Here is a 22,175-nt window from a genome sequence, read left to right as displayed (position 1 = left end):
CGTATTCATATTGGATCCAGAGCATAATATGTCATGAAACTTAATTAATCACTTTGGTTCTGTGAACAGTTCGATTTTTCCACGAGGGAAAAACTGGCATAAAGATGCGTGGATATTTTATTAAGAATAAAGTCTCTAGGTTATAAGTGTCTTAAAAAAAAATGAATTTTCTTGATATCGCATTATTGACACTGTTGCTCAAAAGATAACAAGGAGGCCCCTCTAAGCAGTTTCCCTAGTCTTCTGAGTCCTTATCCCTCCAAATGCTAAAACCAGGTTCCATGTATAAGTCTAAGATGAGAGGCTAATTGATTAAATGTTATAGTCGGCACACCAAAGTTTCCTTTTGAACTTGGAAGTTGTAATTTGGCCAATTTTAAGTGAGGTCTCTTATGTTCCATTTGAAGAAGTTAAAACCCCATTATTTCCTTCGGAACCTGAACGCGAAGTAAAATTGATAGCATCTACAGAGGGTGCAACAAGCCAAGTGGTGCGTTCATTGTAATGTGTCCTATCCTGCCCTGCCATGGTATAGGTAGAGAGGACCACCGATATAGATCCCACCATAAATACGAGTGAGGGGGTTAAGTTTGCCTCATCCAACTGTTGGACTGAGGGGCCGGTAGAAAATCCTGAATGGGTAAATCCCTGAGGGGACTGTCCAGAGAAGAACGAAGCAAGGGGATGAGGTCTCCCCCTAAGCCTTCCCAATGGTATGGCCTCAGTCTGAGCAAAATTTATTTTATATGATTTTTTGATTTGGTATTGGGAAATGAACCTGGACAGGTGTCAGATCTCTCAGTGGGTGAGCATTTTGGAGATAGTGATCATAACTCTATCTCCTTTACATCGACGTTGGAGAGAGATAGAATCAGACAAGCTGGAAAAGTGTTTATTTGGAGTAAGGGGAATTATGAGGCTATCAGGCAGGAAATTAGAGGCTTAAATTGGAAAGAGGTTTTTTCAGGGAAATGTATGGAAGGAATATGGCAAATTTTCAGGGAATATTTGTCTGGAGTTCTGCACAGCAACGTTCCAAAGAGACAGGAAAGTTATGGTAGGTTACAGGAACCGCGGTGCATAAAAGCTGTAATGAATTTAGTCAAGAAGGTTACGAAAGGTTCAGGGAGCTAGGTAATGTTAGAGATCTAGAAGAGTATACGGCTAGTAGGAAGGATCTTATGAAGGAAATTAGAAGAGCCCAAAGGGGTCATAAGAAGGCCTTGGCAGGCAAGATTAAGGAAAATCCCAAGGTATTCTACAAATATGTGAAGAGCAAGAGGGTAAGATGTGAAGGAATAGGACCTATCAGGCGTGACGGTGGGAAAGTTTGTTTGGAACCGGTAGAAATAGCAGAGGCACTCAATGAATACTTTACTTTGGTATTCACAGTGGAAAAGGATCTTGGTGGTTGTAGTGCACACTTGCAGTGGACTGAAAAGCTTGAGCATGTAGATATTAAGAAAGAGGATTGTGGATGTGGTTCCTTTATTCAAGAAAGGGAATAAAGATAGCCCAGGAAATTATAGACCAGTGAGTCTAACCTTAGTGGTTGGTAAGTTGATGGAGAAGATCCTGAGAGGCAGGATTCATGAACATTTGGAGAGGTATAATATGATCAAGAACAGTCAGCACTATTTGTCAAAGGCAGATCATACCTTACGAGCCTGGTTGAGTTTTTGAGGATGTGACTAAACACATTGACGAAGGATGAGCAGTAGATGTAGTATATATGGACTTCAGCAAAGTGTTTGATATGGTGCCCCATGCAAGGCTTATTGAGAAAATGAGAGGACACAGGATCCAAGGGGACATTGTTTTGTGGATTCAGAACTAGTTTGCCCACTGAAGGCAGAGAGTGGTTGTAGATGGTTTTTTTCCTGTGTGGAGATCGGTTACCAGTGGAGTGCCCCAGGGATCTGTTCTGGGACCCTTACTCTTTGTGATTTTTATAAATGACCTGGATGAGGAAGTGGAGGGATGGGTTGGTAAGTTTGCTGATGACACAAAGGTTGGAGGTGTTGTGGATAGTGTGGAGGGATGTCAGAAGTTGCAGCGAGATATTGATGGGATGCAAGACTGGGCGGAGAGGTGGCAGATGGACTTCAATCCAGATAAGTGTGTGATGATTCATTTTGGCAGATCAAATAAGATGACAGAATAGAATATTAAGGATAAGACTCTTGGCAGTGTGGAAGATCAGAAGGATCTTGGGGTCTGGATTCATAGGACGCTCAAAGCAGCTTTGTGAGTAGAGGCTGTGGTTAAGAAGGTGTATGGTGTACTGGCATTATCAATCGAGGAATTGAGTTAAGAGTCGGGAGAAAATGTTGCAGCTGTGTCAGACCCCACTTGGAGTACTGTGCTCAGTTCTGTTTGCCTCATTACGGAAAGGATATGGAAGCCATAGAAAGGGTGCAGAGGAGATTTACGAGGACGTTGCCTGGATTGGGTAGCATGCTTTATGAGGATAGGTTGAGTGAGCTCAGTCTTTTCTCCTTGGAGAGACGAAGGATGAAAGGTGACCTGATAGAGGTGCATAAGATGTTGAGAGGTATTGATCGAGTAGATGCTCAGCGGCTTTTCCCAGGGCTGAAATGGGACACGGGTTTAGGATGCTGGGGAGTAGGTACAGAGGAGATGTCAGGGGTAAGTTTTTCACTCAGAGAGTGATGGGTGCATGGAATTGGCTGCCGCCAGTGGTGGTGGAGGTGGATTCGATAGGGTCTGTTAAGAAATTTTTGGATAAGTACATAGAATGTAATAAGATAGAGGGTTATAGGTAAGCCTACGAGGTAGGGATATGTTCGGCACAGCTTGTGGGCCAAAGGGCCTGTTTTGTGCTGTAGTTTTTCTATGTTTCTATAATCCGAGAAGGAATCAAAGCCACCCACGATGTCAATAGGAACAGAGATTTCCGGCTGAGACCGGAATAGTAACATCAGCGTATAACAAAATCTTACTGTGCTTTCCACCATTAGCCAAACCAAATACCGAAGAAAATTATGTCCCGTTGCCTTGGCTAAAGCAAACAACAACGGGATTGCTAGGCAACTGTGCCTGACCTCCCACTGAAGACTAAAATGATTCGATCTATAATTGTTAGTGAGAACTGTTGCAACTGAGTTTTATAAAGCACTTGTATCCACTTGTCGAACCACCATCCCCATCACTACGAATAGAGTAGTTCCATTCTACCCAATTTCTCTGCATCCAATGAAATCACCAAGCTGTCTATCGCATGTTTTTGAGAAACCCAAATGATATTTAATAATCTCCGGACATTGTTACATGAATTAGACCCAGCCTGACCACCCTGGATAAACACAGTAAGAAGTCTCACAACACCAGGTTAAAGTCCAACCAGTTTACTTGATAGTAAACCCACAAGTTTTTGGGGTTTGCCCCTTTGTCAGGCGAGTGGAGAGTTCTGGCCTCAAACAGAGCATATAAAAGGCACACACAATTTATAGAATACTGATTAGAGTGCGAGTCTTTACAGCTAACCTGCTATTCAAGTCTTAAAGATGCAGACAATGTGAGTGGAGATAGCATCAGGCACAGGCTAAAGAGATGTGTATTGTCTCCATACAGGACAGTAAGTGAGATTTTACAAGTTCAGGCAAGTCATGAGGGTTACAGATAGTGCGACATGAACCCAAGATCCCTGTTGAGACCATCCTCGTGTGCAGAAGTCCTCTGTCTCTGCTCAGCGACTCTGTGCTGTCATGTGTCATGAAGGCTGCCTTGGAGAATGCTTACTGGAAGATCAGAGGCTGAATGCCACGGCGTTCCAGCTAAGGAGCTTGAAAAGACAAAACCCTTGACAGGATTGTTGAGTGATCCCAGTAATCCAACCATGGTTCCACTGAGGTCTCCACTGTGTAGTTTGCTCAGAAGCCCTGGCAGAGTGTGACCTCGGCCACAGTAAATGACAAGATCCCATTGCATCCGGCCGTCTCCAACCTTTCTTGACGAACATGGAGGTCGAGACAATGTAAGACCAGTGATCGGGATATACAACCGACCACAGATCTCGCAGACTGGATACAGTATGCCTGTTTGAATTCGAAAGGTCCAGCCTTCAAATTGAGATTATGAAAGTATGGCAGCCAGTTCTTAAATTTGGCTGGGATTTATACTCAACTCCCCTTGAGAGATCAGGTGCACAGACTCGCCTTCTCTGGCCTCATCTCCCTGAATTAACCAGAATGCCCAACCAGGCAGCAGCATTTCCAAGGATGGAAGTGAGCCTCCAGCAAGGAAACTGCCCTCCCAACTGACAGGATTCTTTCCTCCATTTTCTGATGGATATCTTGCAGTTCATCAGCGTGAGCACCAATGATTTGTGCCAGGGAGCCAAGACCATCATGCACAACTTTACTGAATAGCAGCCATCATCTTGTTGCCGATAACATCGCCAGAGCGTGAGCCCGCTCACCAGCTAAATCACTACTGCAAACAAGGCCCAACTCCCACTGCCTACGACTGCCTTGACCAAATAAGGATTCTCTTGACTTTGCTTGGCTCTCTGTCACCCAAACTTAACCAGGATCTTCCAGGAACATAACACTCCAGGATTAAATAACTTTGGGTTGTGTTTCAGGACAAATTAAAGGATCAAAAAATGAGTAGAGTCAGAGCTCGCGAAAATGTAGTCCGCCCTTACATCATATGACTTGCTAAATGCCTTATTAATATCCTTAATCCTCTTTTGAATCCAGCTTGCATCTGATATGCCCCATTTTATTAGCTAACTTGATGTTTATGTTAACTATCCCTGACTGTATTGATACCAGAAAAGAGGCTCACTGAGCACTTGTCCCATCTCTTTAAATCACCCTTGAATGATTACTATCCAGAACTGAAATCCTACAAATTCTGAGTTATTCTTGATGAGTTCTTGAGTCCTAACCCAAGATCGCACAACTATCTAGTTTAATATGAATAACAGTCTTCAATGCAAAGTACTCTTCATCTGGAACATAAGCATCATCTACATGATGAGTATAGACTTGATGCACAATAGTCATTTAGCAGCTCTGCCACAACCTGAGAATCAGTTTGAATCTGCCCTACAGTATCTTTCAATCACCATATACTATCATTAGGGGGACTTCTGACAATAGCTATTAAAAAAAACTTTTGCTATTATTGCCACAATTGCACATCATATTCCTTTCTAAGAATCTCCTGGCCAACCTTATGGCTGTTTTTGTCTTTGACAATTATATGCCTGGTCTCCTAGTTAAATTCCTTTCATGTGTCTTCTATTTTAGTCTCATCTCTGGGAGAACTCCCTGCTGTTGAGCAAGTGCTGCAGATTAAAATATGAATATATTTGTGAGTTTGGTATCTTCCAGTATGAGAGAGATTGATATCTGAGATTCCTGTCAGCAATGTGATGCATTGCTTTAGTCCATTTGCTGTAGTTAGTCTGCAGTAAGACTGCACATCAGGTCCCAAGCTGCCTGTGAGTATTACATGAGAGATTTACCAGGAGAATTTAAATAGCTTTGTTGCAGTGAAGAAGTGACCTAGATTCCTGGCCTGAACATCAGCCTTGAAAAACAGGCAAATTTGTCTTAAACAGGAAATCTCTTGTTTAGATTTCACAGAATTTGTTGTGTAAATTTCAGAACCCAGTACAACACTGTTTTAGCATTTGCATTTGTTTCTAGAAGCTTAAGGAGATAAGCTTAACAATGGAAGTTAAATCATTCAATTTGCCACTTCATCAGTACAAATTAGCTAACTATTCTAATGATATTTCTGTAGCCCAATTTGTATTTAATTCTAATCCTTTCCTTAATCCTGTTGTGCAAGAATCTCGAACGTTGTGGTGTAGCACATTTATCAAAGAGAGAAGGCAGTGGCGTGTTGCTTTTATTTGTAATTTTGTGCTTCAGCATTGCTTTCAGCTCAAAGTCCCCCATAAATCTCCCACCTTTCTACTTCTCTCTGTTCCTTTAAGATGCTCTTAAAGCCCTTTGACCAAGCTTTAGGTCACCTGGTCCCATATCTCCTTAAATGACTTGATGTCAAGCTTTTGTCCAATAACACTTCTGTGAAATGCCTCAGGAGGCAGTTTTTGTACATTAAAAATCTCTACAAATGCAAGTTGCTGCCGTGAAAATAGTATCCTTAAGATTTGTCTTTGAATTGAACATTATGACCACTGGATCAGCATTGAGGTATTCCAGACCTGAGATTGCCCTGAATACCCCATGGTGAATTGCTACTGTGAATACACAAGACATACCTATCTTGCATCCAACATATGCATCACATACTCAACTGCTGTGGATTTAAGTCAATCTTTAAAGAACCTAGGGAAGTTACCTAGGAACTACTCGCGTGTTTTTATTTTTAAAAAAAAGGGGGTCTGATTCCTTAATAACAAGAACATAGAACATTACAGCGCAGAACAGGCCCTTCGGCCCACGATGTTGCGCCGACCAATTAAAAAACAGTGACCCTCTAACCTAAACCAATCCCTTATCATCCATAAACCTATCCACGGATCTCTTAAACGCCCCCAAACTAGGCGCATTTACAACTGCAGCAGGCAGGGCATTCCAATCCCTCACCACCCTCTGGGTAAAGAACCTACCCCTGACATCCGTCCTATAACTACCACCCCTTAATTTAAAGCCATGCCCCCTCGTGCTAGCTTTCTCCATCCGAGGAAAAAGGCTATCACTATCCACCCTATCTAAACCTCTAATCATCTTGTATGTTTCAATAAGGTCCCCTCTTAGCCGCCTTCTTTCTAACGAAAACAACCTCAAATCCCTCAGTCTCTCCTCATGGGACCTTCCCCTCCATAGAACATAGAACATAGAACATTACAGCGCAGAACAGGCCCTTCGGCCCACGATGTTGCGCCGACCAGTTACAAAAACAATGACCCACTAGCCTATACCAATCCCTTTTCGTCCATAAACCTATCCAGAGATCTCTTAAACGCCCCCAAACTAGACGCATTTACAACCGCAGCAGGCAGGGCATTCCAATCCCTCACCACCCGCTGGGTAAAGAACCTACCCCTGACATCCGTCCTGTAGCTACCCCCCCTTAATTTAAAGCCATGCCCCCTCGTGCTAGCTTTCTCCATCCGAGGAAAAAGGCTATCACTATCCACCCTATCTAAACCTCTAATCATCTTATATGTTTCAATAAGATCCCCTCTTAGCCGCCTTCTTTCCAACGAAAACAACCCTAAATCCCTCAGTCTCTCCTCATAGGACCTCCCCACCATACCAGGCAACATCCTAGTAAACCTCCTCTGCACCCTCTCCAACGCCTCCACATCCTTCTTGTAATGCGGGGACCAGAACTGCACACAGTACTCCAAGTGCGGCCGCACTAGAGTAGTGTACAGTTGCAACATTACACTGCGACTCCTAAATTCAATCCCCCTACCAATAAACGCCAAGACACCGTACGCCTTCTTAACAACCTTATCTACTTGATTCCCAACTTTCAGGGATCTATGTACACACACACCTAGATCCCTCTGTTCATCCACACTATTCAAAGTCCTCCCGTTAGCCCTATACTCGACACATCTGTTGCTCCTACCAAAGTGAATTACCTCACACTTCTCCGCATTAAATTCCATCCGCCACCTCTCGGCCCAGCTCTGCAACCTATCTAAGTCTCCCTGCAGACTATGACACCCTTCCTCACAATCTACCACACCTCCAATTTTGGTGTCATCAGCAAATTTACTTATCCACTCAACTATACCCTTATCCAGATCATTAATAAAAATTACAAACAACAGTGGCCCCAAAACAGATCCCTGAGGCACACCACTCGTAACTGTACTCCATGATGAATATTTACCATCCACCACCACCCTCTGTCTCCTATCTGATAGCCAATTCCTGATCCAACTTCCTAGATTACCCACAATCCCATACATCTGCATTTTCTGCAGAAGCCTACCATGGTGAACCTTATCGAACGCCTTACTAAAATCCATGTATACCACGTCAACTGCCTTGCCCCCATCCACCTCTTTGGTCACCTTCTCAAAAAACTCAATAAGGTTAGTAAGGCACGACCTACCCGCTACAAAACCATGCTGACTATTTCTAATCAATTCATTACACTCCAAATAACTATAAATCCTATCCCTAATAATTTTTTCTAAAACCTTGCCCACAACAGAAGTAAGACTCACCGGTCTATAATTCCCGGCAAAGTCTCTGTTCCCCTTCTTAAACAATGGGACAACATTCGCTATCCTCCAATCCACCGGGACTACACCAGAGACCAATGACGACCTGAAGATCTGAGCCAGAGGCTCTGCAATCACCTCTCTAGCCTCCCAGAGAATCCTAGGGTAGATCCCATCCGGACCAGGGGACTTATCTATTTTCAGCCCCTCAAGAATTTCCAGCACATCCCCTTTATCAACCGTAATACTGTCTATTTTACACCCCTGCAACCCAATGTCCTCCTCAGCTATATTCATGTCCCCCTGCGTGAACACCGAAGAGAAATATTGGTTCAATACTTCTCCAATCTCCTCCGGTTCCACACACAACTTCCCCCTGCTGTCTGTAACTGGCCCTAATCTTGCCCTGACCAACCTTCTGTTCTTGACATACCTATAGAACGCCTTAGGATTCTCCTTAATCCTATCAGCCAAAGTCTTCTCATGTCCTCTTTTAGCCCTTCTCAATTCACTCTTCAACTCCCTCCTAGCCAATCTAAAGCTTTCTAGTGCACTATCTGAGCCCTCCAATCTCATCCGAACATAAGCCTCCTTTTTCTTTTTAACCATCGACTCAACTCTTTTAGTGCACCACGGTTCCCTAGATCTACCAAATCCACCATGCCTGACAGGGACATACCTATCAAGGACTCGCCGTAGCTGCTCCTTGAAAAAACTCCACATTTCAGACGTTCCCAGTCCCTGTAATCCCCTAATCCAATCCATGCTTCCTAATTCACTCCTGATAGCCTCATAATCGCCCTTACCCCAGCTAAAATTGCTGACCCGAGGTTCATGCCTATCTCTTCCCATCACTAAGGTGAACGTAACCGAATTGTGGTCACTATCACCAAAATGCACACCAACTTCCAAGTCTAGCACCTGGTCTGGCTCATTTCCCAGCACCAAATCCAATATAGCCTCACCTCTAGTTGGCCTGTCTACATACTGAGACAAAAAACCTTCCTGCACGCTTTGTACAAATACTGACCCCTCTAGCGAGCTAGAACTATAGCAACTCCAATCAATATTCGTAAAGTTAAAGTCCCCCATAACAATTACCCTATTACTTTCACTCCTAACCAGGATTGTCTCCGCAATCCTTTCCTCAACCTCTCTAGAACTTTTAGGAGGTCTATAAAAGACTCCCAACAGGGTGACCTCTCCTCTCCTATTTCTAATCTCCGCCCATACTACCTCAACTGACAAGTCCTCATCAAACTTTCTCTCCGACACTGTGATACAGTCCTTGACTAGCAATGCTACCCCACCCCCCCTTCTACCTTCTTCTCTACTCCGACTAAAGCATTTGTACCCCGGAACCTGCAACATCCATTCCTGACCCTGCTCTATCCATGTCTCAGAAATGGCCACAACATCAAAGTCCCAGGTACTGATCCACGCTGCAAGTTCATCCACTTTATTGCGAATACTCCTCGCATTAAAGTACACGCATTTCAAACTCTGCTCCGCCCCACCCCCACTATGCCGTGCCTTGCATTCCCCAACTATGCCCCCCTCACTTTCACCCCCTTTCCTCACTATCCATACCAGGCAACATCCTGGTAAACCTCCTCTGCACCATCTCCAAAGCCTCCACATCCTTCCTATAATGTGGGGACCAGAACTGCACACAATACTCCAAGTGCGGCCGCACCAGAGTTGTGTACAGTTGCATCATGACGCTGCGACTCCTAAATTCAGTCCCCCTACCAATAAACGCCAAGACACCGTATGCCTTCTTAACAACCTTACCTACTTGATTCCCTACTTTCAGGGATCTATGTACACATACACCTAGATCCCTCTGTTCATCCACACTATTCAGAGTCCTCCCGTTAGCCCTATACTTGACACATCTGTTATTCCTACCAAAGTGAATTACCTCACACTTTTCCGCATTAAACTCCATCCGCCACCTCTCGGCCCAGCTCTGCAACCTCTCTAAGTCACCCTGCAAACTACGACACCCTTCCTCACAATCTACCACACCTCCGACTTTGGTGTCATCAGCAAATTTACTAATCCACCCAACTATACCCTCATCCAGATCATTAATAAAAATTACAAACAGCAGTGGCCCCAAAACAGATCCCTGAGGCACACCGCTCGTAACTGAACTCCATGACGAATATTTACCATCAACCACCACCCTCTGTCTCCTATCTGCTAGCCAAGAACATAAGAACATAGGAGCAGGAGTAGGCCATCTAGCCCTTCGAGCCTGCCCCGCCATTCAATAAGATCATGGCTGATCTGTTGTGGCTCAGTTCCACTTTCCCGCCCTCTCCCCATAACCCTTAATCCCCTCTCTTATCAGAAACCCATCAACCCGCGTCTTAAAAATATTTAGCGAGGCAGCCTCCACTTCAACGGGCAGAGAATTCCAGAGATTCACCACCCTTTGAGTGAAGAAGTTCCTCCTCAACTCCGTTCTAAACCGCCTCCCCTTTATCTTGAGGCTGTGCCCCCTAGTCCTACTGTCTTTTTTGAGCGGGAAGAGTCTCTCCACCTCTATCCTATCCATCCCATTCATCATCTTATACGTCTCAATGAGATCTCCCCTCATTCTTCTAAACTCTAACGAGTACAAGCCTAGTTTATTCAGCCTCTCCTCATAGCTCAATCCCCTCAACTCCGGTATCAGAAGTCTGGGATTTAAAATAAGCTGACAATTCACAAACATCTTTTACTAGCTACTGCTAACTTCAGGGTGTACCTGTCTCTAGCAGTTATTTCATATTCTTAACGGAAGAGATCAGGTGTGGTACAGAGTTATACCCAGTATGATACCCCTGTCAATTTAAAATACCAAATGTTCCTAATAATGAGTAACACTGAGAAATCCACGATATTTCAGTACTTATGTACTCCTTCAAATTCGAAAGCTTTACGTGCAAAGAGTTTATTTTCAAACCTCTGCTTCAATTTTTTATCATCTTTCTACTCTATTTACCTCATTGCTACTTATAATGTAAAACAGCAACATCCTTAAACTTTTATTGTACCTTTTAATATAATAAATATCATTATATTATAGTATAATATATTATATGTATGGGCAGCACGGTAGCGAAGCGGTTAGCACTGCTGCTTCACAGCTGCAGGGTCCTGGGTTCGATTCCCGGCTGGGGTCACTGTCTGTGTGAAGTTTGCACATTCTCCTCGTGTCTGCGTGGGTTTCCTCCCACAGTCCAAAGATGTGCAGGTTAGGTTGATTGGCCATGCTAAAAATTGCCCCTTAGTGTCCAGGGATGCGTAGGTTAGAGGGATTAGTGGGTATAATATGTGGGGGGTAGGGTCTGGGTGGGATTGTGTTTGGTGCGGACTCGATGGGCCGAAGGGCCTCTTTCTGCACTGTAGGGTTTCTATGATTCAAATAATAAAACATCCTAAGGCGCTTCAAAGGATCATCATAGAACAAAGTAATACACTGAGCCGCATAAAGATTTATTAGTTTAGCTGTCCAGAAGTTTGGTCAAAGAGGTAAGCTTTAGGAATGTCTCTGAGAAGGGAAGTGAGGTACAAGACAAAGAGATTAGGGAGAGGTTAACTTCTTGGCCAGACCTGAGGATCGAAATACCTCCATACCTTTTACTTTGGTTAACCAAGTGGATGTGTATATTTTCCATTGAATATCTTCAGGGGTGTAGTGTAAATATGATAAATTATTGAAACAAAATCTCAGGAATAATGCTTGTTGTCTAATACTTTATTTTCATGTTGTTCTGTTGCAGATCCCGCATTCGAAGGGAGCTGTTCATTGAGGAAGTGCAGGCAGGGCCTCATGGGCAAACAGGACCCAGCGGCTCTCCATCTGTCAGAGGAAGTAGGACAGGTCACAGCTCAGAAGGGGAAAGCTGTGATGGAGGAGACTTGGAAGCAGTGACTGAAGAAAAGGATAATGTCATGGGAATGGAAAATTACAGCACTGGGTGTGTAACCCCTCAGGGAGGGCAAGTAGAGTCGGCTTGTGATGAGGATTCCGAGTCTGTTGTGCAGGCTGACATTAAGAATGCCACAGTGATTAACACAAAGGACTCATCCCATTTAGAAGGAGATGCCATGACCTCTCCAAATGCTGAGAGTGAAGATGAGGGCACCCTGAAGCATCCGGGCCGAAACAAGAGATTACACCAGGAAGCACATGCATCAGGAACATCCCTGGAGGAGTTCCAGAAAAGCCAGCCTTTGGTCCAGTCAGTTGTAGAAGAGGACAACTCTACCTCATCCGCCTCCACATCGACAACTGTAGCAGACACCTCCCGAGATTTGAAAGAAGATACCTCTTTGATGCAGCAGGCAAGCAGTGGGCAGAGCACAGGTTGTGGGGGCACCCTGTCTTCTTCTACAAAAGGCTTTCAGAAAGGCCTGTTCAACTTTTCTGACACGGCCTCACCTGCCCAAAAAACAAGTCTACGTGAAAACAGCTTAAGGCGTAAGAAAGCAGCAAACTTGAATAACATTATCCATCGTTTGGAGAAGGCTGCAAGTCGGGAAGAGCCCATTGAATGGGAATTTTGAGATTAAATTATTAATTATGCACAACTCCCGAGAGTTAGGTATTAAGAGACCTTGGACATTCTGTACTCATTTATCCTGTCACGCACTTAATGCCCTGCAGGCCACAGGGCAAAAATGCCATAGGCCAAGGTGCATATAGAAAAGGAGAGCATTAAGTTCCGTTCATCATTGCATTTTCAAAGCGAGAGAGTTGAAACATGCAGTTAAGCTTTTGTACCCTGAAGTGTTTTTGTGTCATGACTGATTTTCAAACTGTCTGGGATTAACTGTTACAGCTTTGCCTCCCCCGCCCCCTCCCCCGCCAAGTGGGCTTCAAGCAGCGGCACCTATCGGCTAAGGAGGGGTGTCCTTTGCCATAAAATGGCAGCAGAGCGATATTACACTATTAACTTCTTAACCAGAAAAAGATTGGAGAGTTTTCAAATGACTAGAATTTTGTAGCTGTTCAGTTGCCACTGAGAGATTGCACAGTCATCTGACTCTAAACACACTAGTTTGGTTTCTTAGATATTTTGAGAATTCTTGCTGTTTTAAACTTTGAAAGAGAAAAAAAACACATTTAGTCCACTTATTTTTTAAAAAAGTCACGTAAAAAAGATTTGTCTAAAAAGATGTGGTAGGTGAGTTAGTGTTTTCTTGTATGTGAATTTAGAATAATGATATGTAGTGCACATTGTTTCATAGCTTTAACTGACTCTGGTTTCTCTGCAGGCCAGGGTTTGTTTAATACACTCCATTTTAGGCCAAATCAGGACAAGATCTGAACCTAGGTATTTTATAACCTGCTTTTTAACCTCTAAACCACAAAAGCACGCTGATCAGACCTCATATTGTCTTTATGTGGGTGTGTGTGTGTGTGAGAGAGACAGTGTGTGTGAGAGCAAGTTATATGTATGTGAGTTCTTAGGTCTGGCTGATTTCATACGTACCAATGCACATTTACAGTGCGTTTACTGCCACCCTTTTCTCAATAAGCTGTGTCATCAGTAAGGCATGTATGAGTTAGCTTGTCACAAGTTGCATATTTTTTTCTTGCCATATCTTTAATTAAAACTAACAATAGATGATTTCAGTATACAAGAATATTTTTGTGCTTATTTATAGGTGCTGTTTTTTTCTATCCATTGTTAGGAAGGGATGAAAGGGAGCAAGTCTTGTTCTAGAGGGTCAGACTGCCGGCAGTATTTGGGATATTTTACAAGTTTCACTGGATAAATATTGGCTCCTTGGCATCTTTCAAGCTCCAAATTATTGATTAGACGTTGTTTCTCGATGTAAATTGCATCATGATTTTTGTGTTGGTCTTTTAGGTCAGAATCCATTGAAGTAACTGTTTAGCACAATCATAACCTGTCATTTTAATTATAATATATGAATTCTGTTTTCTATAATAATTATGGTTGAGGAGTTATATACCTGATATTGCACCACAGTGAGTTGTGTGTAGTTTTTGTAGCAGATTATGACTGTTTATAGGGAAAATTACATTACCTGCATGTTACGTTAAATAATCATATATTTCATACATAAAATTGTACATGTAGATTGAGCACTTAGCTATTAAGTACTGGTAGTGCTGATTCAACTCCAACTAGTCATAGGGAAGGGCTCTAGGAGGCTGCAAGGCAGTGAGTTAGAATGAAATCCTCCAGCATTCCTTGGTATCAAGCTGCATATACTGAATTTTATCATTTGCAAATATGAGATGAAATTGCCTTCTCCCAAAATAAATGTACTGGGCAGGAGCACAAAAAATTGCACTCACACAAGTCCCCCTCCAATAGTGCTGAAGTGCAAAATGGCGTTGCTTTATAAATGTATAATTATCAAGGGCAAGCTTCATTTACTTTTTCTCTCAGTCTCCCGAATCCGTTCACCAAATGCATCCAGAGAGTGAGAGAGGCAAGCTACTCCTAGTGCTCCAATCTTGGGGAATGTTCCAGGGATAATCCTGATATTTCTCTTTCTCCCATTGAGGAGTTATTTAAGATCCACTCCATAATATGATTAGCTCTAATATCAAGGCCTCAGTGACTCAAAGAATTGGACCAGTGTTCTTTCCTCATTCCCATCCCTGCACTGTGCCCACTATTGCCCCAATTAACGAGAAAATGCGAGGTAATGCTCTATTTCATTAACAGAATGGTCTCCTGCCCTCGTGCTTTTATCACAAAATCTTTGGACTTGAGGCTGTGGCAAATAAAATGGTAATAATCAAACAGAATATTTCAGAACAATTGACACTTGTGCTCAATTTTCTAGTTCCTGCCCTCTCTTGCTCCAAGTATTGTAATGACTGCTGTAGCAGCACTACTGCTCCATACAATTCTGCATCGGTGTTGAGCATCACTTAAACATAGCTTTGCACAATATTGGCATGTTGGAAGTTTGCCCTCTGTTGCAGATGGGGAAGATTTTGTGCTCGAGTTTGTACCAATATAAAGAAAGGGTTGGGAAGGAGGGTTGATGGACCAGGCCCATGGTCTTGACAGTGTTCTCATTTTGCTAACTTTAGCAAAAAAAAGACATTTATAAGTACATTTTTGTAATTATCTTTGAGAAATGGTAGTCTGTTAATCTGTGTTTCATCCTCTCCTAAAGCATTTATGCCCCTTCTCAAATTAGTCCGCTTTGCAATGCATGCATAAGGCTGGACAACTCAGGAAATCAAACCTTAATTGGAATCTAATATAATCGATGTAAATGTAACTTGAAGTTTCAGATTTTGATAATATTTCTTAGAATGTAATAACTTTATCCCAGGAACGTTTACAGTAATGTGTATTTCTGCAGGGCCCACACTGGGGGTTTGAGAATAGCTGTACAACTGTTCCATAGCCACTGTAATGCAATTCGTGATGATTAGAAATACTCAGAATAATATTTAAAGCTGACATCTTGCTGAGATTATTTTTTCATACAACCTTTTGCTATACATTCTAAGCCTACATAGAGCAATGAAAAGAATGCTATATTGGCAATGTTGTTTTTAGCAGGCCATTATACGGTTTTGTTCGTTTTAATCTCCTATTTTGTCTCCCGTATATTCCACAATTATTTGTAGCTTAAGGCCTTATGTTGTCACTGCAGTTTAAGTTGCAATATTACGTGGTAATCTGTAATGACAAACAGTGCTCCCTAATAACTTATGCATAAAACTGAGGTTATTAACTACAAAATGCAAATCACCACCTTGGAAAATATGTGGACTCTAAAAACAAATGCTTTTTATTGATTTGCAAGATCTCGCACTTATTAATCAGAGCTGTACTGAGTTTAATTCTTGATGCTATTATTGGAATGAAGTCTCCTCAGTAGAAAAGTCTTAAAAGCGATTTTTTGTTTTGTAAATATTCTAGAAGCTGACATCCTGAGAACAATGTTAATTTATTCATTTGAAATTTATGTCTGACTGACTGGCAAATCCAGACTTTTTATTTTGAGAACTATAAAAGTCCATTGATTATCCCATTCTTTCTCTCTGTAATTGAACCCCTGTTTCCCATTCACAATTAGATTTACATTGGCTGCTTCAACTAAAAAACCTAATACTGCATTTCAGGAAATGTGTTTAGTTTTATTAAGTGAATATTAATCTGTTATAGATATTCGGATGCTGCATTTTAATTTGCGTTTTAGGGTATGGTTTCCAGGCATTTTTTATATATATTTTATATATTATATATATTTTATATATATATATATATATATATATAAAATATGTGTGTATTATGTTTTACTTTTTTATTTAGATAGTTTGTCAGGAAAGGTAAACTCCATTTCAAGATGTGCACCCTTTTAATCTCACCAGTTTGCCTGGTCAGAGTAAAAGATTTGTAACCTGTGATTTTATACTGTGTATTTATGGATTCTATGTTTTATGTAACTTTCCTTCTGAGGAAAATAATAATAACTGTGGGCCCCTCCAATTTTACAAACTTGAAAAATACGTAAAATTGTTGATTTTGCTTGCAACCGATTTGGCAGCAAAATCTTTCAGTTCTCCAGCATGAAATAATGTGGTTGGAAAATGTCCAGCACATTGGCAACCATAGATCCTTTTAGCCATAAGGATAGGGGGAACCCCCCTCCCCCACACACACGAATCTCTGTTATTAAAAATTCCCAAAAGGCTGGTTGGACTTGGTGACATTTTCCAGCACCATTAATCGTGTCTGTTATATTTGTGCTTCTGCGGTGTTTTCGAATATTTCTAGTTTGAGTAAGTTTCACAGAAAAGCTAGATTCTGTATGAAGTTTTTAAAAATGCTACTCCAGGGGCGATGCACCATTTCCATTAATTAGTGAAACTGAAGCATGTTATTCATGAAAGTTGCCATCAAAGGCTTTATGCTTTAGAGTTCTGTCCACTGGATGCTAGGTTGAGACTATCAACACACATTCCGTTTTTCACCCATAACAGGAAATATGGTCTTTGTAACTCTCCCTCGTTCACCACGCCATAGTCTTTACTTTGGGTGGAATTGCACCCAGATCTTCTGAGATTACTGTCTGCACTACCAAGCCACCTTAAAAAAAACGATTAAAGCAAATATTCCTGTGAACCCCAGCTCAATTTGTGCATGCTGGCATTTAATGCTAAAATTTCAAGCTAGTGCAAGTAGCAGGAAGCAAAAGAGCAAAACTCTTGTGTGCCTTGAATGGGTTAGTATGCTAAAAATGAAAGAGTAAGACTCTCTCATACCCACAGCTACCCGTGATTGCTGTCACTGAATTGGCTGACAGAAGTACATGCAACAGCCAAAAAAAAAGTAGAATACATTCCCCAAGCACTTAGAGCATATTTTATGAAGAATATATTTTTAAAACCTGTTTGAATGCAGTCACGTAAGCACAAAATTTGTAAAATCAAAAGTAGTAGAAGAATAAATTCTGTTCACAGCCTTAGAAGTATTTTTCTATAAATCCCTTCTTAATGGTGGCTTCACCAACATATTTTGATGGTGAACATTTTCTCTAAAAAGCACTATTAGAAAAAGCAATACTGACATTCCATGGATTTTTAATTGCAATTTTTGTAAAAATTTTTACTCTGAACTCTTTAAAAGATGCTTTAGAATTGTTTGCTGTCCAACAGCAAAAATGCACTCAATTCTCCATGACGACTTAAAATTAACAAGCACAGCAGCTCGATTTCAGATTGGTTTTATACCTGTGCTGAGACTCCATGTGTAAATAACTTTTGACCACAATTGGCCACCTTTTATTGCCAATACTTTTCTATTGAAATACATGGCATACACTACATCACTTTCATGTAGCATATTTATATCTTGGAATCCAAAACCAGCCATTTCCTTTGGGAGGGTCTGCTTAAGAAAGAATATAGGCATCAGTTGTGTTGAATCTCTAGAGTTTTAACCGTGCATTTAGAATTTCTTGGAACTGTTGTCTTGAACATAGTAGGATGTAATTGTTTTCTTTTAAGCTTAAAACTTAAAACTTGTTCTTCAGTGGGTTTCCTCCGGGTGCTCCAGTTTCCTCCCACAGTCCAAAAGACGTGCTGGTTAGGTGCATTGGCCATACTAAATTCTCATTCAGTGTACCCAAACAGGCACTGGAGTGTGGCGTCTAGGGGATTTTCACAGTAGCGTCATTGCAGTGTTAATGTAAGCCTACTTGTGACATTAATAAATAAACTTTAACAGTCATCAGTAACCTTGAAAAAGATGGGTAGAGTTCCTGAGAATAGGCTTTGACATTGCTTCTAATGCTTTCATTATGCAAACCCCATTGTTTTGAGCACTGTTGGAATGCAAGTAGTGGATAATAGGCAAGTAAGATGTTCTCCACTGTTTGTTATAAAATTGCACTGGCTTAGCATTTGATATAATATATCCAGAGAACAGCAATAGTGATATAATTAATTTGTGCCTATTATCCACCAACAGAGTGAGCTTCCAAATAATAGGCAATTTGGACATACTCAATAGATCGGACAGAATATTCAGAGAGAGAAAGAGTTAATGTTTCACGTCAACAACCTTTCAAAGATGAAAGGTTGTCGACCTGAAATGTTAATTCTGTTTCTCTCAAGATGCTATCTGATCTGCTGAGTAGTTCCCGCACTTTGTGTTTCTTTTTTCGATTTCCAGGATCCGTGGTATCTTGCTTTTCAATAAGACTCCCCATTATTGATTTCATAATTTAATACATGAAAAACAGAGAAATGGGGTTGACACCATTAGTTAAATGGCATAAAGCAGTGTACAATGAGCAGGATAATGGGATAAGAATCAGATAAACTAGTATTTGGTTGCTTTTAAGCTACACCATATTTGGAGAATTTGTTCTTTTAAGTCATCATTTGAGTTTTTACCTGTGAAAATGGAATCACCAGCATAATTGTTCTGAAGAATATTCTGTTAAGGTAACCTTCATAGTCAGCAGCTTGTTGGATCTTTTATCTTCAGTGTGAAATTGCAGGCCCTTAAGTTTCTTTGGGTTTTGCTCATTAGTTTATTCTATATAACCTGGCTAGAATAGCTTTGGCCATATTCACAACAGCTGTTCTTAATTCATTTCAGTGGCAAGTGGAGTTAGGTTGATTGAGATAACTACAAGAGGGTTGGTGTAGGAAGATGCGGCGGCGCGGGCTCGTTGGGCCGAAGGGCCTGTTTCCCGTGCTGGGTTGTTCTTTGTTCTTTGTACAACCATGTTCCTATAATTCTGCTGTCTGGTGTAGAATACTCTGGCTTGCCACGCTTTCATCTAGTAGCCTAATGAGAATGACACAAGTTTCAATGTCAAGCCAATGCATGTGTAACTAACTGTTTGGAATTGCTACTATAATAATATTTGTTTGATTATTGGATTTTATTTCCTCATTAACCCATTCCACATTTTATTTCCTCATTGCCACGTTCACTGATTTATTTCTTCATTGCTCTGCCATCTTCACCAAATGCAAACCTGTCAGAAAAGCAGCAATTACCAATACAATTTTTTGTATTGGTGACGTTTCTGTCAAAAACTGTCCAAAGATGATCCTAGCTTTCTTTAAACAAAAGTCAGCTTCAAAGAGAGGAAGCTTCTCACATTTATCAGCAGCTAATTGTAATATTGACCTTTTGCGAATTGAGGCCCAGGACCTATATGTTGTTTTGAGGCAAGTGAGACCACAGTTGTTTTATCAATGGGCAATGTCATGGCTTTTGGAATAGCTAACAATAACCCAAATAATCAGAGTATTAATACATTTTGCTATGATGCTTTACTTGGAGAAATTGCCTGATTTCTTCCATTTCCTATGGTCTTAATAACCTCAAAAAATTTTATCTTTACACAAATGTATCAATGAAACTCACCTCAATGAAACTCACCTCAATGAAACTCAAATCAATTTTTTGCAATTTTATGTCTCCGATACAACTTCCCAGCACCTTTCCCCATATGTAAAAATACAACACAAGGATTTGAGGTGAGAATCAAAGATTAATTTGTTAAAATTAGAATAACAGACTTAAGAGAAATATAACAAGCAGAGTGTGCTTTAAAGACTGAAACTGCAGGAAATACATAGGAAATTATTCAACATCTAAAAGAGAACATTCTCATGGGCTCTTTGTTTGTCCCCTTTTGCCCCAGCTGCCAATATCAGAATCCTCACTCCACCACAGTTCTGCCACTTACTCCAATGTTTGCAAGTTCTTTGTTCCTCTAACTCTGATTCTCTGTCCATGTTCCCCAGTAGTAGCAGAGCTTTCTCTCTCTAACATTTCCGCATTCCCCAAATAATATGCATTCTCAGAACCCATGATGTGTGACCTTCCTCTTTGGTCATCTACTAACTTCCCCCAGCCATGTTCGTTGTCTAAGCGGAATGTTGGAATGGCAGTATATAGAAGTAAGACTTTTGTATGTTACTTTAGTAAGAGTTGTCTTTGCATGTTTTAGCAACAGATCTGGAATACTTGTTTGGTTCATAAGACACTCAAGAGTTATGGACATGATTTGCCAATTGCTAAGTACGAATGTCAGATATATAGCCAAGTGCACCTATTTTAAATACAATTTTGTTTTATTTAGTAACCAGGATCACTAATAAACTGCCATTTATTGTTGATTTCTACTTTTGCTAAAAAGGTGAAAGTGGCCCTTCTTGAACTGTTGCAGTTTGATACAAGTGAGTGGCTTAATAAGTCATTTCAGAATATAGTTCAGAATGAAATAGGAGTGGTAGGAGTTTGCAACCACATGTAGGTCAGATTGGGTAAGGAGGATAGATCTCCTTCCCTAGAGGTCAGTAATGAAGTAGGTGGATCTTATGACAATCTGGCAGCTTCATGGGTACTGATCGCAGAATTCCTTTTTACTTCTAGCTTTATTAAACAGAGCTCAAATTCTATAACAGCGCTGGTGGGATTTGAACTCGTGTTCATCTGCATTATTATTCCTAACACTGGTGCCTCACAGTGCTAGAGACCTGGGTTCAGTTCCGGCCTCGGGTCACTGTCTGTGTGGAGTTTGCATGTTCTCACCTTGTCTGTGTGTGTTTCTTTCAGGTGCTCCAGTTTCCTCTCACAGTCCAATGATATGCAGGTTAGGTTGATTGGCCATGCTAAATTTACCCTAATGTCAGGAGATTAGCAGAGTAAAATATTTGAGATTACGAGAATAGGGCCTGGGTGGGATTGTGGTCAATGCAGGTTCGATGGGTGAATGGCCTCCTTCTGTGCTGTAGGGATTCTATGAAACCTCTGGATTATTTGTCTACTAACAACTATGATACTAGCTTACCTGGCACATTCTGACAGAAGTTTATAATTCACTTCCAGTGTGCTGTATGCACCTGGATATATCAGATTTTCATATCCTCCAACCTCTGGTGCTCATGATAGATTCCTTCATGGCTCCAGTTGTATGGCTTAACCTGTTGCAAGGAAGGCTGATTTATTAAAAAGTTGAGAGCAGTTACCAGAATTAAGGTCTGTCCCTGTATTGATCATGATGGAAACCAGTTGTTAGTTGGTTAATAATGCATTTAAACAATAACAATGCGATTGCTTTAAAAATGATTGATAAATATTGGGGAGGTCAGTAATTTTGGAACGTAAAGCTCCCTATTTGTCAAAGACTTCACCATCAAGGCCTGCTGTACTTTTATCTTTTTCGCATTTAAGAATCTTTAAAACCCAGACTGCTTGAAAGAGAGGTATATAATTTTAACACATTCATATTAATATTTATATCTAGCATATAATCTCCAGTGTCTCTCTTGTGAGATTAATAACTGCAGCAGACAATGTCAGTAGCAAAGGTTTTACAGTCCATTCTAAAAGATGCTAAGTAGTTCAAAAGTATCCTCTGTCAATAATTTGTGGTGTTTTGGTTTGAACCTCCTCTCCTTCACATGAAAAGACCTATTTTATGGCCCAGGAAACTATCTTGACATTGGGAAATA

General features: G+C 41.1%; 1 protein-coding gene across 5 annotated transcripts in view; it reads left to right on the top strand.

The window, feature by feature from the left end:
• Positions 1–19,331, top strand: part of cux1a (cut-like homeobox 1a) — a 507,476-nt gene extending 488,145 nt beyond the window's left edge. For all 5 annotated transcript variants that reach the window (XM_080211032.1, XM_080211029.1, XM_080211030.1 and 2 more), the window contains one exon: positions 11,965–19,331. In XM_080211032.1, the coding sequence (XP_080067158.1) occupies positions 11,965–12,751 (787 nt within the window). In that variant the 3' untranslated portion in view covers positions 12,752–19,331. The remainder of the gene's footprint in view (positions 1–11,964) is intronic.
• Positions 19,332–22,175: the final 2,844 nt, after the last annotated feature.

This window comes from Carcharhinus amblyrhynchos, chromosome 23 (genome assembly GCF_965287045.1).
Source record: "Carcharhinus amblyrhynchos chromosome 23, sCarAmb.v2.hapA, whole genome shotgun sequence".
NCBI lineage: Eukaryota > Metazoa > Chordata > Chondrichthyes > Carcharhiniformes > Carcharhinidae > Carcharhinus > Carcharhinus amblyrhynchos.
This window is presented reverse-complemented; position numbering and strand designations above follow the sequence as displayed.